This window comes from Sarcophilus harrisii, chromosome 6, assembly GCF_902635505.1.
Source record: "Sarcophilus harrisii chromosome 6, mSarHar1.11, whole genome shotgun sequence".
In the NCBI taxonomy this organism is placed as follows: domain Eukaryota; kingdom Metazoa; phylum Chordata; class Mammalia; order Dasyuromorphia; family Dasyuridae; genus Sarcophilus; species Sarcophilus harrisii.
Window position 1 is genome coordinate 184,375,327 of NC_045431.1, and position 11,928 is coordinate 184,387,254.

General features: G+C 45.5%; 1 protein-coding gene across 1 annotated transcript; it reads right to left on the minus strand.

Moving 5' to 3' along the window:
• Positions 1-5,236: 5,236 nt before the first annotated feature.
• On the minus strand, positions 5,237-10,396 carry ADRA2C (adrenoceptor alpha 2C). Its single transcript, XM_031941625.1, is given in 2 exon segments — positions 5,237-9,028; positions 9,030-10,396. Coding segments are annotated over 2 exon segments (1,518 nt in total). The 5' UTR covers positions 9,066-10,396; the 3' UTR covers positions 5,237-7,546.
• Between the last annotated feature and the right edge of the window lie 1,532 nt (positions 10,397-11,928).

The window sequence follows — 11,928 nt, forward strand, 5'->3', positions numbered from 1 at the left end:
ATTGCTAACTTCTCTTTTGGAGAGGGATCAATTGCAGAATTAGGACTTATATGGACATGATTACTTTTCCTTTGGACCATACACTAAATTTGAATATTTCCATTAGCTCTACTAATGTGACGCAAAAATACAATTGAGTATAAATACAGCCTAGAAAAACCTTCCTTTTAGAACAAACCCCAGACAAATATATTTCTCTGCTAGACTCTATCCACTCCTTAGAGCAGAAAGCATAAGACAGTTTTCAAAGATTTAAGTTTTTAAAAAGAATTAACAGCTCAATATGTTACAAGTACATTGACTTTTTAATTCCATCTCAAGGAGGAGTGGAACATATGAATTATATTATAGTTTTTTTTTTGCTTCCCCCCAACTGATACTGGAATACAATTAAAACTCTCACCTTCTCCTTCTCCCTTTCCTTCTCTCTCTCCTTTTATAGTATATATGTATATATATATATATATATATATATATATATATATATATATAAATATAACATACACAAAAATGCATATTGTATCTGTAGATAGGCAACTAGGTAGATAGGTTGTGTAGTGGGTAGATTGGAAGGAAGGAGAAGCAGAATGGGAAAGTAGAAAAGATTCTGGGTTTAAAGTCGAGAGAATCTGGTTCTATAATACATACAAATAGATACTGGGATATCTCAAATATCTTAATATTGTTTTAAACCATTAAAATTTAAAATAGCACTAGGTCTTTTGGGATGCTCCTACATCTATGCATGAACATATATGTATGTAAATGCACATAAATATTTCTAAAATCCCATCAAAATATGAGTTGACTAAGCTAGTTGTTAAGTAAAGTAGGTTGTTGATTTTCAAAACAGGTGAGACAAGGAATTTTTAGCTTAGAGGAGACTTGAGGAATATGATAGGCATCCTTATATATTATATAGAATAGATTTAGAACGGAAAGAAAACTTAGAAGATCAGGTCCAAGATCACGTCCAATTCATTTATACACAAGAAGAAACTGAGAGCTAAGGAGGAGGAAGAAAGGAAGGGTAGGGAGTATCCTTCCCTAAGTCACACATCCGTTAATTGGCAGACCCTAGGATTCAGTCCAAGGCTTTGAATTCAAATTCAGGTCTCTTTTCATTAGATGACATTACTTTTCAGGGTGACTATGTGGATGACAAATGACACATACTTTTTTGCACCCCAGAAATGGGGCCAACAGGTGGGAATTTAAAGAGAGATAGATTCTGGCTCAATTCCAGGAAGAATATTCTCATAATTAAGAGTTATACAATAAGAGAGGGGAATACATCTAGTGAGGCAGTAAGCTACCTGTCATTAGAGATCTTTAAAAAGCTCTGGATGGCCCCTCTGCCAGAATTTATGAAAAGAGGTTCATGCTACAGAGAGAGGTTGGGCAGTATGATTTCCAAGCCAACTTTCAATTTTATGATTCTATGATTCCATAAAATTTCCCTGGAAGACTATTACTTCCATATTATGATTTACATAAGATGCCAAAGTGGACTTTTAGCTTAAGTTATCCAAATATTACAGTATTTTGCAGCTGGAAACCTTATAAATAAGTAGATATTATTGAAAAGATGATTATTACTCTTCTTTAACAGATGAAGAAATTAAATAATGGAAGAACTATTTTATTCAAGACAATGAGCTGTTTAATAAAAGAGCTGATTCGAACCTACATCTACTGATTTCTGCACCAGGGCACTTTTCTCTTTATAAAATATTGATTAATTTAGAAATTCATTATTTTTATATTCAAGTCAAAATTTTAAATGTAAAAATGATACAGGAACGATTTTATTATGTTCACCAGTAATTTACTTAATTCTTAAAACAGCACCTATTTTTATTATGTATGATATGTGTATTTATGTAGTGTTTAGAACAGCACTTTCCTTAAATTATGTCATTTGGTTCTTACAACAAGGTAAATTTTTCAGGCATCATTTCCAGTTTATAAATGAGAAAACTAACACTTTGAAGTTAGTGATTTACTCAGGTTCACACAGATAATAAGAGGGAGAGCTAGTATGGGTCAATATTTCTTTAAGCCAAAATCAATCCCTTAATCAGGATCCCCTGGACAAAACTATGAAAAAGGCAGCTTATCTTTTCTCACTTCTCTCTTAGGATTCCACCAATCATTTTATCCCTACACTCAGCTTCTCTGAACGACAGAAAGAACGGGGTACTTGTAGTCAGAAGACCTGGAGTTACTCTGGGGTCTGTTATTTACCATTTGGTGTGTTATCTCAGACAAGTCATTTTTCCTTATAAGTTTCAATTTCTTCATTTACAAAATGATACACTGATATTCTCCATCTCACAAGTTGGTTACAAATGAAAGCATTTGGCAAATCTGTTATTTTGTAGATGCGAGCAAATTTCATATCAATATTCATGCATTTTCAAAGTAATGGGAATGGTGAGGGTGTTCTTAAGACAAAGTAATGAGTGTCTAGTTGCAAATTTCAAAATAAATTTTCATCCAGCAAGCTTCGTGAGTGGGGAGAACATTTCTTTGAGGCTAGGGGCCTTCTTAGTCTCTCTACACGCCCTTTAGGGCTGGATAATATGAGGGTACTCCAGAAATAGTTATGAGGAGGCAGGAAGCAGAGTAGAGACAACACTAGACATGGAGTTAGGCAACTTGAGTTTGAGTCTTAGGAACTGCCATTAATTTGCTATATGACCTTAGGCAAGCAGAACCTCTGGGTCTCTGCTTCCTTGTCCATCAAATGATGGGACTGGACCATACCAGTCTCACTAATCCCTTCTAGCTTTAAGGCTCTGTGATGTCTAAATCTCTGTATTCTTTCTCTCTTGCCTCCATGATGTACTCAGCATCTTTCAATAACCAATCTCTGTCTTAACAATTTAAATGGAAAGGAATCCCCTTAAATCTATTGTAATTTCTCTTGCAAACTCAACACTACCCCAAATGAGGAAGGAAACAAGCATTTATTAAGTCCCGACTATTGACCAGACACTCTGTGACGTATTAACTCATTGACAGTCACAATAATCCTGGGAAGTAGGTGCCATTATTATCCCTATTTTACAACTGAGGAAACTGAGACAACTAGAGGCTGATTTGTCCGGTATCACAGAACTAGTAAATTATATGGGAATGATGTCAGATTTGAACTTGGCTCTTTCTAACTCCAAGCCCATGGCTTTATCTATTGTGCCTCCTACCTGTCCTAGCTTAATATATTACAGTAAGTAACTTATTTCTATAGCATCTAGAAGTTTGCAAAAACATTTTCCTCAAATCAACCTTGTGGGGAAAACTCAGGGAATACAGTTATCAATCATCCTTATTTAACAGAGGAGCAAAATGAAGCTTGAGAAAGATGAGTGGCAAAAAGTCATGTAGCTAGTATCTGAGTTGGGCTTTCAAACCATGTTTCTGACTTGAAATTGAGTGTTTTTCCCTACCTAACTGGACAGAACCTTTAGCTATATAGTCCTGCAACTAAATTTCTCCAGTAAGAACAGAAATGGTGATGGGAGGAATGCCTCAATTGGGAAAAATCTCATGTTCAGAGCCCTTAACCCTATGCATGCCCAAGGCTCATCCCATTGGAAGTGCCATGCTTTCAGTACCTAAAATGATCTAAAATTTATGCACAGAGTGAGAGAGCTCTTCCTAGAGATATATACAGACTGGTGATGTCCTTTAGGTTTTGTATTACTTTCCTAGTTTCACTCAGAACCTCATGGGAAAGACTTGGAGCCTGGATTTAAAAGGTAAGAGGTCAGGATGCTTTGAGGTAAAAATTCCCTTATGTTAGAAAACACATAAAGAAGGCCTCCCTGTTCTCTCAAAGCTACATTCACATTTCTCATTATCTTTTCAGGATATCTGGAGAGAGAGAAAAGGGTGACTGGGGTTGAACATTCATTGGAACTATTACATAGAGGCTTCTCAGGGAAGAAGGATCTGTGATCCACTCAACATCTCTCCCCAAGTATATTTTTTTTTTATCTGCAAACCAAAAAATAACAAAACAAAAACAAAGAAAAAACTTTTTCAGCAGTCCAGTTAGGCAGGAGACGGGATAGAGGAAAGGGAGGAAAGCTGGGGAAACCTGACTCTCATTTAGCCCAGAGATGTCCCGAATAAAATAAACTCTTCTTTTTTTCCCCTCCCTTTCATTTCTTTCTCTTTCTACCTTCTCGTCTTTTATCAATCCATTCCATTTCTTCCTTATTTTTATTGCCTTCCCATTCTCCCCCTCCCCGTTCTCTTACCTTTCTCTAACCTCATTTTCTCTTTCTTCATTCTTTAACATTCCTCTTTCCTTCCTGACCTTCCCTTTCCTCTCTTCATAGTATTTAGGCAGATGGAGAGCAGTACTTGGAGCCAAGTCTGAATCCTGCCTCAGACACTTACTAGATGTGTGATCCAGGGCAAGACATTTAACCTTAGTCAGTTTCAGTCTTCTCATCTCAACGGAAACGATAATATCACCTATTTTAATGGGTTATTATGATTATCAAATAAGTTGGTATATGTAAAATTTTTGTAGATTTTAAAATACTCTGTAATATTAGCTATTATTATACCCCCTTTTCTCCACTTTCTCCTTTTCCTTTTTTTCTTTCTCTCTTATGCGTTTTCATTCGTTTCCTCATTCTCTTTTCTGCTATAAAATCAGCCTTCTCAGCAGCCCTCTCTAAAACGAGAAGAGATCTCAGAGATTATTTTACCTAAACCCTTCATTTACAGATGAGGAAATTTGGGATCAGGGAGTTAGATAATTGTCCCTAGGTCACATAGGTAGCAGTCATCAGGAATTGAATTTGAACTCAGATCCTCTGCCTTCAGAGCCAATACACTTTTGAATATCTTTCCCCAATCTCCCAATTTCCTTTCCCACTCATGCCTCTCCCACCTCTCCCCCCTTTCTTCCTAATTCTTTTTCCTTTCCATTGTCTACAGAATTATGTATGGAATCACCTAGATCCCTTCTTGGCAAATTGGAGCAAAGTTAACCAGGGACCTCTGGGTGATGAATTCCCCAAATTTCTCTTTATCCCAGGGTACTTCTGTAAAATGAATCAATCCTTTGGGAATGACAAAAAGTAGCTAATTCTTTTTTTTTTTTTTTTTCTGAGGCAGTTGGAGTAAAGTGATTTGCCCAGGGTCACACAGCTAGGAAGTGTGAAGTGTCTGAAATCAGATTTGAACTCAGGTCCTCCAGACTTCAGGGCTGGTGCTCTGTTCACTGCTCCACCTAGCTGCCCCAAGTGGCTTTTAAGGAGATAAGGGAAGGGAGGGAAGTGGCAGAGCAAATACCAAAGTCCAGTCAACCTAGAATAAATCAACAGATTAACATCCCTAACTCTCCTGCCTAATTGAAAGTGCTGAAAATTAATTAATTGTTTTGGGGGGGTGGGGAAGGTGAACTGAGGCCAAGTAGTTTCTAATCCAGAACCTACTCTGGCCATGTGGAAACTATGGCTCCCATTCTCCCCATACAGCCCTTTCAAAGGATCTTGGCTGAGAGTGAGAAGCACCTTTGACGGACTAGCTTATCTTTGGCTCAGGGTGGATTGCAGCCACCCTCTCACTCTGTGGGTGTAGGCTTTCTTCCTCAGCCCAGTGATGCTGCCTTTGGGAATAGAAGATCAGAAAATAAAGTGGGGGAATAACACAGGGTGATTTTCTGTCTCTTTGATCAAAGGGAACACGAAAAGAGTGGTAATTGTTTAGTAAAGGTCAGCTGCTGATGGGATGACTGCTGGAAAAGGTGGGAAAGAGGGGTAGAAAGGGGACAGCAAAAACAAGAATTAAAGGAAGTGGAGAACGAATGAGGGAAAGTCAGGGATAGAGCAAAACAACAGATAAAAGACAAGTTAAGTGGTGGGGAAGAAAATGTGTAAGGAAAGGCAGGAAAGACACTGGGATAAGGAGAACAGGAGAAAGAATGTATAGAGGAGAAGAAGGTGAAGAAGGGAGAGAGGGGGAATTGGAGGAATTGAAGCCACAGTCAGGGAAACTTGAGGGGTATATGGGGCGGAGTGGAGGTGGGGGGGACCATAAAATGGCTTGAATAAAAGCGGCAGCAGTTGGAAAAGAATCTAATAATAAAAAGAATAAATAATGGGAGAGAAGAAGAGGTTGAGGGAATGAGGACAGAAAGGGAGGAGAAAAGGAGGTCCAGAGAGACAAGCAGAAAATCCGGAGGCTGAGCGCGAGACAGAGATATAGAGGGACTGAGGGAGAAAGAAAGAAAGGGGGAGGCAGCCAATAAGGGAGACAGGTTCGGGCGGCTTCAGGTGGACTCTAGACGCCAGGGGCGGGGCTTGACAAGGCAACTGCTAGGAGAGGCAGAAGAACCGGGAAGTGAAAAGAGATTCTTGGGGAGAATGAATAGGAAATGAAGGAATAGAAGGTTACAATAAAGAGGAAGAAAGCTCCGTGAGGAAAAACAGTTTCTAAGAAACTAAGCTAAGAAATGATAAAAGATTCAGGATTGTAAATTCCCGCGGCCAGCTCTCTTCCTCCCTCACCCCCCTTTCCCCCAAATAATTGCAATACACTTTTATAGGTGTATTTTATAGGTGTGTATCCATGTCTCAGACAAGATGTAGTTTTCATCTATATGATAATCATATGTGAGTCATCTAGATGTGTGTGTGTACATACACAATGTATACATGTACATTAAGTTTGAAAATGTGAATGATCAAAGGCAATATGTAAACTGGCAACAAATTGTCTGTCCCTCATCCATTCCGAAGTGGTGCTTGGGGGGGTGGGGTAGGGAGGGGACTTCCTCAGTTCTCAAGTCTCTCCTAATTGTGTTTATGTGTCTGCGCACGCGTGGTACATGGGGAGAGGGATAGTTTGTGGAGTCCAGAGTATTAAGTGGAACTTCCCCAAACTCCTAGAACCTAATCCCATGGTAAACATTCCGCCCAGTTTCCCATCTCTCCCTCTCTGTTCGATCCTAAGGACTGGTGCAATCGAAAGGTTTAGATTACAAAGGTTTATTTAGAAAATAAGTTTGGTTTCTTTTTTTTTTCCTTCTTTTTGGCAAACATTTTAAATACTTTCAGGTAATCAAAAGATTGTCGATGCCCTTCACGGTCAAGCCGGCCCTTTTCCCTTAATTTTTTCCCCTGCCTCATTTTCTCCTGCTATCCAAATCTGGTCCCGCGGTCCGGCCAAACCTTACCCGCAGTGTGCGCCCTCAGCCGGAATCCGGTGGACTTGCACCGGATCGGCCGGCTTCTGAAGATAGCTTTCGCGCAGACCTCGAACTAAGTAAGGTTTCTCCTTTTCCATCTTCCTTTCCTTTCCATCCTTCCCTCCTCCTCCACCTTCTCCGCCTGTTCTCTTCAATCCCCTTTCCCTGCTCCTGCACCCCCCACCCTTCAGGTGTCCTTCGGTCTCTCTCCTCAACATTGCCCAACTCCGAGCCACCCCTTCAGTAGTCCCTCCTGCTCAGGCCCTGCCCGGCCACCCCTTCGGGGCTCCCTCCATCCTTCCTCCTTCAGCCCCACCCCGAGCCCACCGGGGGTCACTGCAAGAAGGTCTTCTTCTTCTTTTTGAACAGGATGTGCTTGAAGGATCTCCGGAAGTCTTGGTTGAAGATGGTGTAGATAACCGGGTTGAGGGAGCTATTGCAATAACCGATCCAGAAAAAGAACTTGAATAGAGTCTCGGGCACCTGGCAGGCCTCCCTGCAGATGCCATACAGGCTGTAGGTGAAAAAGAAAGGGAACCAGCATACGACGAACACGCCCATGACCACAGCCAGCACGAAGGTGAAGCGCTTTTCTCGGGCCTGGGTCACCTTCCGGCGGCACAGGCTGCTGCGCTTGCGGCGGCGGTGGGACGAGAAGAACTCGAGGGAGCGGTTGCTGGCCCGGGACAGGCGGCTCCCAGCACCGGCCGACGGGCCTCCTTTGGTAGAGGAAAAGGAGAAGGAGAAGCCGCGGCTGCCTTTGCGGGCCGCAGCGTCCTCTCGGCTGCGCCGCCTGCGCCGGTTCTCGGAGGTGCTGCTCTCCTCCAGTTCGATGTCCTCGAGCTCGGCACTCTTGCGCAGTTGGTGGTGGTGATGGTGATGGTGATGGTGAAGGTGGTGGTGGTGATGGTGGAGGTGGTAGTGCCCATTCTCCCCAGCCTGGAGGCGCAAGGAGGCGGCGGCAGCGGCGGCGGTCGAGGGCCCTGCCCCCACGGGCGGCCGGCTGAGCCCATTCTCCGTCTGGGATGAGCCTTCGGGCACCGTGCGCTTCTCCGACAGCGTCCGCGTCCGCAGCTTGGCCACCCGGTAGATGCGCACATAGACCAGCACCATGATGATGCAGGGCGCAAAGAAGGAACCGATGCAGGACGAAAGGATGTACCACGTCTCGTCGTTGAGCTCGCATTGGGGATACTGGTCGTCCTCCGGGTCGCGGTACAGGGAGATGAGCGGAGGGAAGGAGATGACGGCCGAGATGAGCCACACCGTCACGATAATGCCTTTGATCCGGCGCGGGGTACGCTTCAAATTGTATTCTACCGCCTGCGTCACGGACCAGTAGCGGTCCAGGCTGATGGCGCACAGGTGCACAATGGAGGAGGTGCAGAAGAGAACGTCCAGCGCCAGGTAGATGTCGCACCACACCTTGCCGAAGTACCAGTAGTTCATGAGCTCGTTGGCCAGCGAAAAGGGCATGACCAAAGTGGCCACCAGAATGTCAGCGCTGGCCAGGGACACAAGGAACAAGTTTTGGGGTGCTTTCAGGGCACGGCTGGTCAACACGGCGATCACCACCAGTACGTTGCCCACGATCGTAAAGACGATAAGAAAGCTCACCACCGCCGCCAAGCCGGCCACCTCCGCGGGCGAATACTGGCTCGGGGGCTGCCTCGCTCCGGCCCACAGGGACTCGTTGGAGGACCCCCCGCGGTCTCCGGAGTGGGTGCTGTTGGTAGTCAGCTGGAGATCCATGACCTCACTACGAGAGCAAAAGCAGAGGGGTCCCCTCCTGGCCCCAAGCCCCTGAGCAGAGTCCGCTCGGGTGCTGCCTATTCGGATTCAGTGCCTTCATTGCCGAGTTCTCCTTCCACCGGCAGCGAGCGGCAGCTCCCGCAGAAGCTTCCCTCAGTCAGTGAACCGTGCCCACTGGAGACTAGGGCAACGCCGTCGCTTCTCCTCGTCCCGAAGCTCTCCCCGGCCCGGAGCAACACTAGCCCAGCTCTGCCGGATGAGCCGTGCGTCCGGGAGGGTATCAGTCCGAGAAGAGAATAGGACAAACCTACGTGGAAAAACCCCGAACTGGAGCTTCCCCTCAGTTTCCAAGCCCCGCGAGCCTGCAGGGGCAAGCAAGGTTTGTAAGTGCAGAAGAGGAGGAAGAGGAGGAAGAGGCAACTAGAAGGGGGAGGGGAAGGGAGGGAGCATTAGGGGGTCACAGCACAAAAGCATGACCCGTCCAGCCCTCCCATGCACACACATACACGCCCACACTCCCTCCGCCCCTTTGGTCCCTAGCTGGTCAGTAAGAAAACCTGGGTCGGGGAGGCAAGAAATCTACGCGATCTCGCCTGGCAGAGCTGGCAGGAGTTAAATGCGACCGTAGCTGTGGCGGCGGCGGCTGCAGCTGTCCCATGGCGAAGCGCTGATCCTGCCGAGTCGGTTGGCTGTCTGCCCAGCAGTCGGTGCCCCTCGACGCGAGGCCCTACTTCTTGCACCGCGCCGTCCCAGGCAGGCTTGGACTCTAGCTCCCGTACGGGCGGCGGCCGCTCCAGGGCAAGAATGGCGCTACTGCCCTGTCCGTCTCCGCCTAGCTTGGCGCCTCCACGGGCGCTGCCTCCTCTTCCTTCTTCTTTCCCTCCTCCTCCTCCTCCTCCTCCTCCTCCTCCTTTTCGTCTTCCTCCTCCTCCTCCTCCTCCTCCCAAGCGCAGCGCCCCGAGTAGCGGCAGAGCTCTCTGCCAGGCGCTGTCACGCCCACCTGCGCCGCGGAACCGACTGGGAGCTCGGGGAAGGGGGAGGGGGTCACAGGCGCGCCCCAGGCTCGGGGCGCCCACGGGACAAGACAGTTCAGGAGCTTTGCTCGTCCTAGTTCAGTGTCGCACCTGCTCCAACTTTACTTTTCCGACCTTCTTCCACTCAGCGCTGCCTCCTCCTGGTCCCCAGCGGGGTGCTCTGGACATTGTCTCTCCGCCGGTCACTTCCCTTCCTTCTCTAAGCGTTTGCTGTGCGTAATGGAGAGAGACTGAGGGAGACTGGCAGGAAAGGAAGCCCGCCGGCCGGATCCCGTAGCTCAGCCGTAAACTCGAGTGGAGACGTCTGGGTTTGGATTCCAACTTGGTTTATTGTTCCGCACCGTGTGGTCTGTGTGTGTATGTCTGTTTGCGGAGGGGCGGGGAGGGGGACTGAGGAGGCGGGGCTGAGGGAGCAGGGAGGAGGGAGGGGTAGGGAGGATCTGGGAATTTGGTTTTGGAGGTAGAGCCTTCACACGCTTGAGGTCAGTGTAACAACGCGCATCAATCCATCTGGTCGGGAAGAAGCTGAGGGATTTGATTCTAGTTTAACATTTTATGTTGTGAGTGTGTGAGAGTGTGTGTGTGTTTTCTTTTGAGCCTTTCATTCTGTCACTTTTAACATTAACACTTACTGCAGCTTCTTCCTCCGCTTGTCGTTCTCGTAGATTCATGGACTCACAAAGACAGAATGTCTCAGCAGTGGGGGAATCATAGAACATAGATCCTAGAATTCCAGAGCTAGAAGGAATCTTAGAACATGGATTTCAGTTCCTCAGGAAGAACCGTTAGAGAGCAATAAATCCAATTCTCTTTTTCCTCCGAGGTCCAGCAGGGGAAAAATCACTTACCTAAGGTCACACGGTAAATTAGTGATTAAAGCTGAGATTCAAACCCACTTCTCTGAACTTCTCTTTCATGGCTCTTTCTATTACACTGCGACGGTTATTATTGACAACGCAAAGATTTCCAAGCAGGCAGGCTCTCCCCAGCAGCCCCACTCTGTCTGCTGCACATTTATAAGTGAAATCCTCTTGGAGTCACAATGGCAGAACCCCAGCTACTCTCCATGGGGAGAATCCCTGTATCTCCTAATGATGAGCTTTTCTTATTGATTTCATCTTTATATATAAAAAAAAACAGCCAGCTTCCCTGTGGTTATCATTATTATTATTACAGAAAAGACTATTGAAAATCTACTTATTTATGGAAAGCATTAAGTTTCACAGCTTGGATGGGGGGGAGGGTTGGAAAGGGAGGAGGTTTGGACTGACTCCCCAACACATGATTTCAAGTGCACCTAGAAATCATATTCCAGCTTCTGGGAGTAGGAGACTATTAGGCAGTAGTACCCCTACATCAAGCACAGATATTTAAATGTGCATCTTTGGACCATATGCTCCTTTGGTGGCAGCTTCCAAAACTGTATTTTTTCTGAGCCATTGTCTGTCCCCCTTCAGGATGGTAGGAAGACAGGCTGCTATTTTTGCAGTGGTGTGGGAATCTGCCTTTGGATAGAACTGCACACACTATACCTTGGATGGAACTGCATACAAGATACCTTGATGAGGGATAGAAGTGGGAGTAAAGATAGGAAGAAGAAAAAAGTACTAACTGAACTGAAAGGTCAGGGTTTGACCCCATGTCAGGACACCTGAGCTTCAGACTTGGCTCTCAGTTGATTTATTAGACCTTCAGTTCCTCCACTGCTCCAAACTATAAAAATAAAATTTGTGGTAACCGCCTCACAATGTTGTTCTGTGGGACTTGCAGAATTTGAACCCAGTTCTTCTGCTACCAAAATCGATGCAACATACAAAACTGCTGAGGCTTTATTAGCTGGAGTAGGATTCATCTGGGAATGCTTGCTGAGTATGTTTTCAGGAATGCCCATTCCATAATAGTTGCAGTTATTTCTCTGGATCCTCCTCA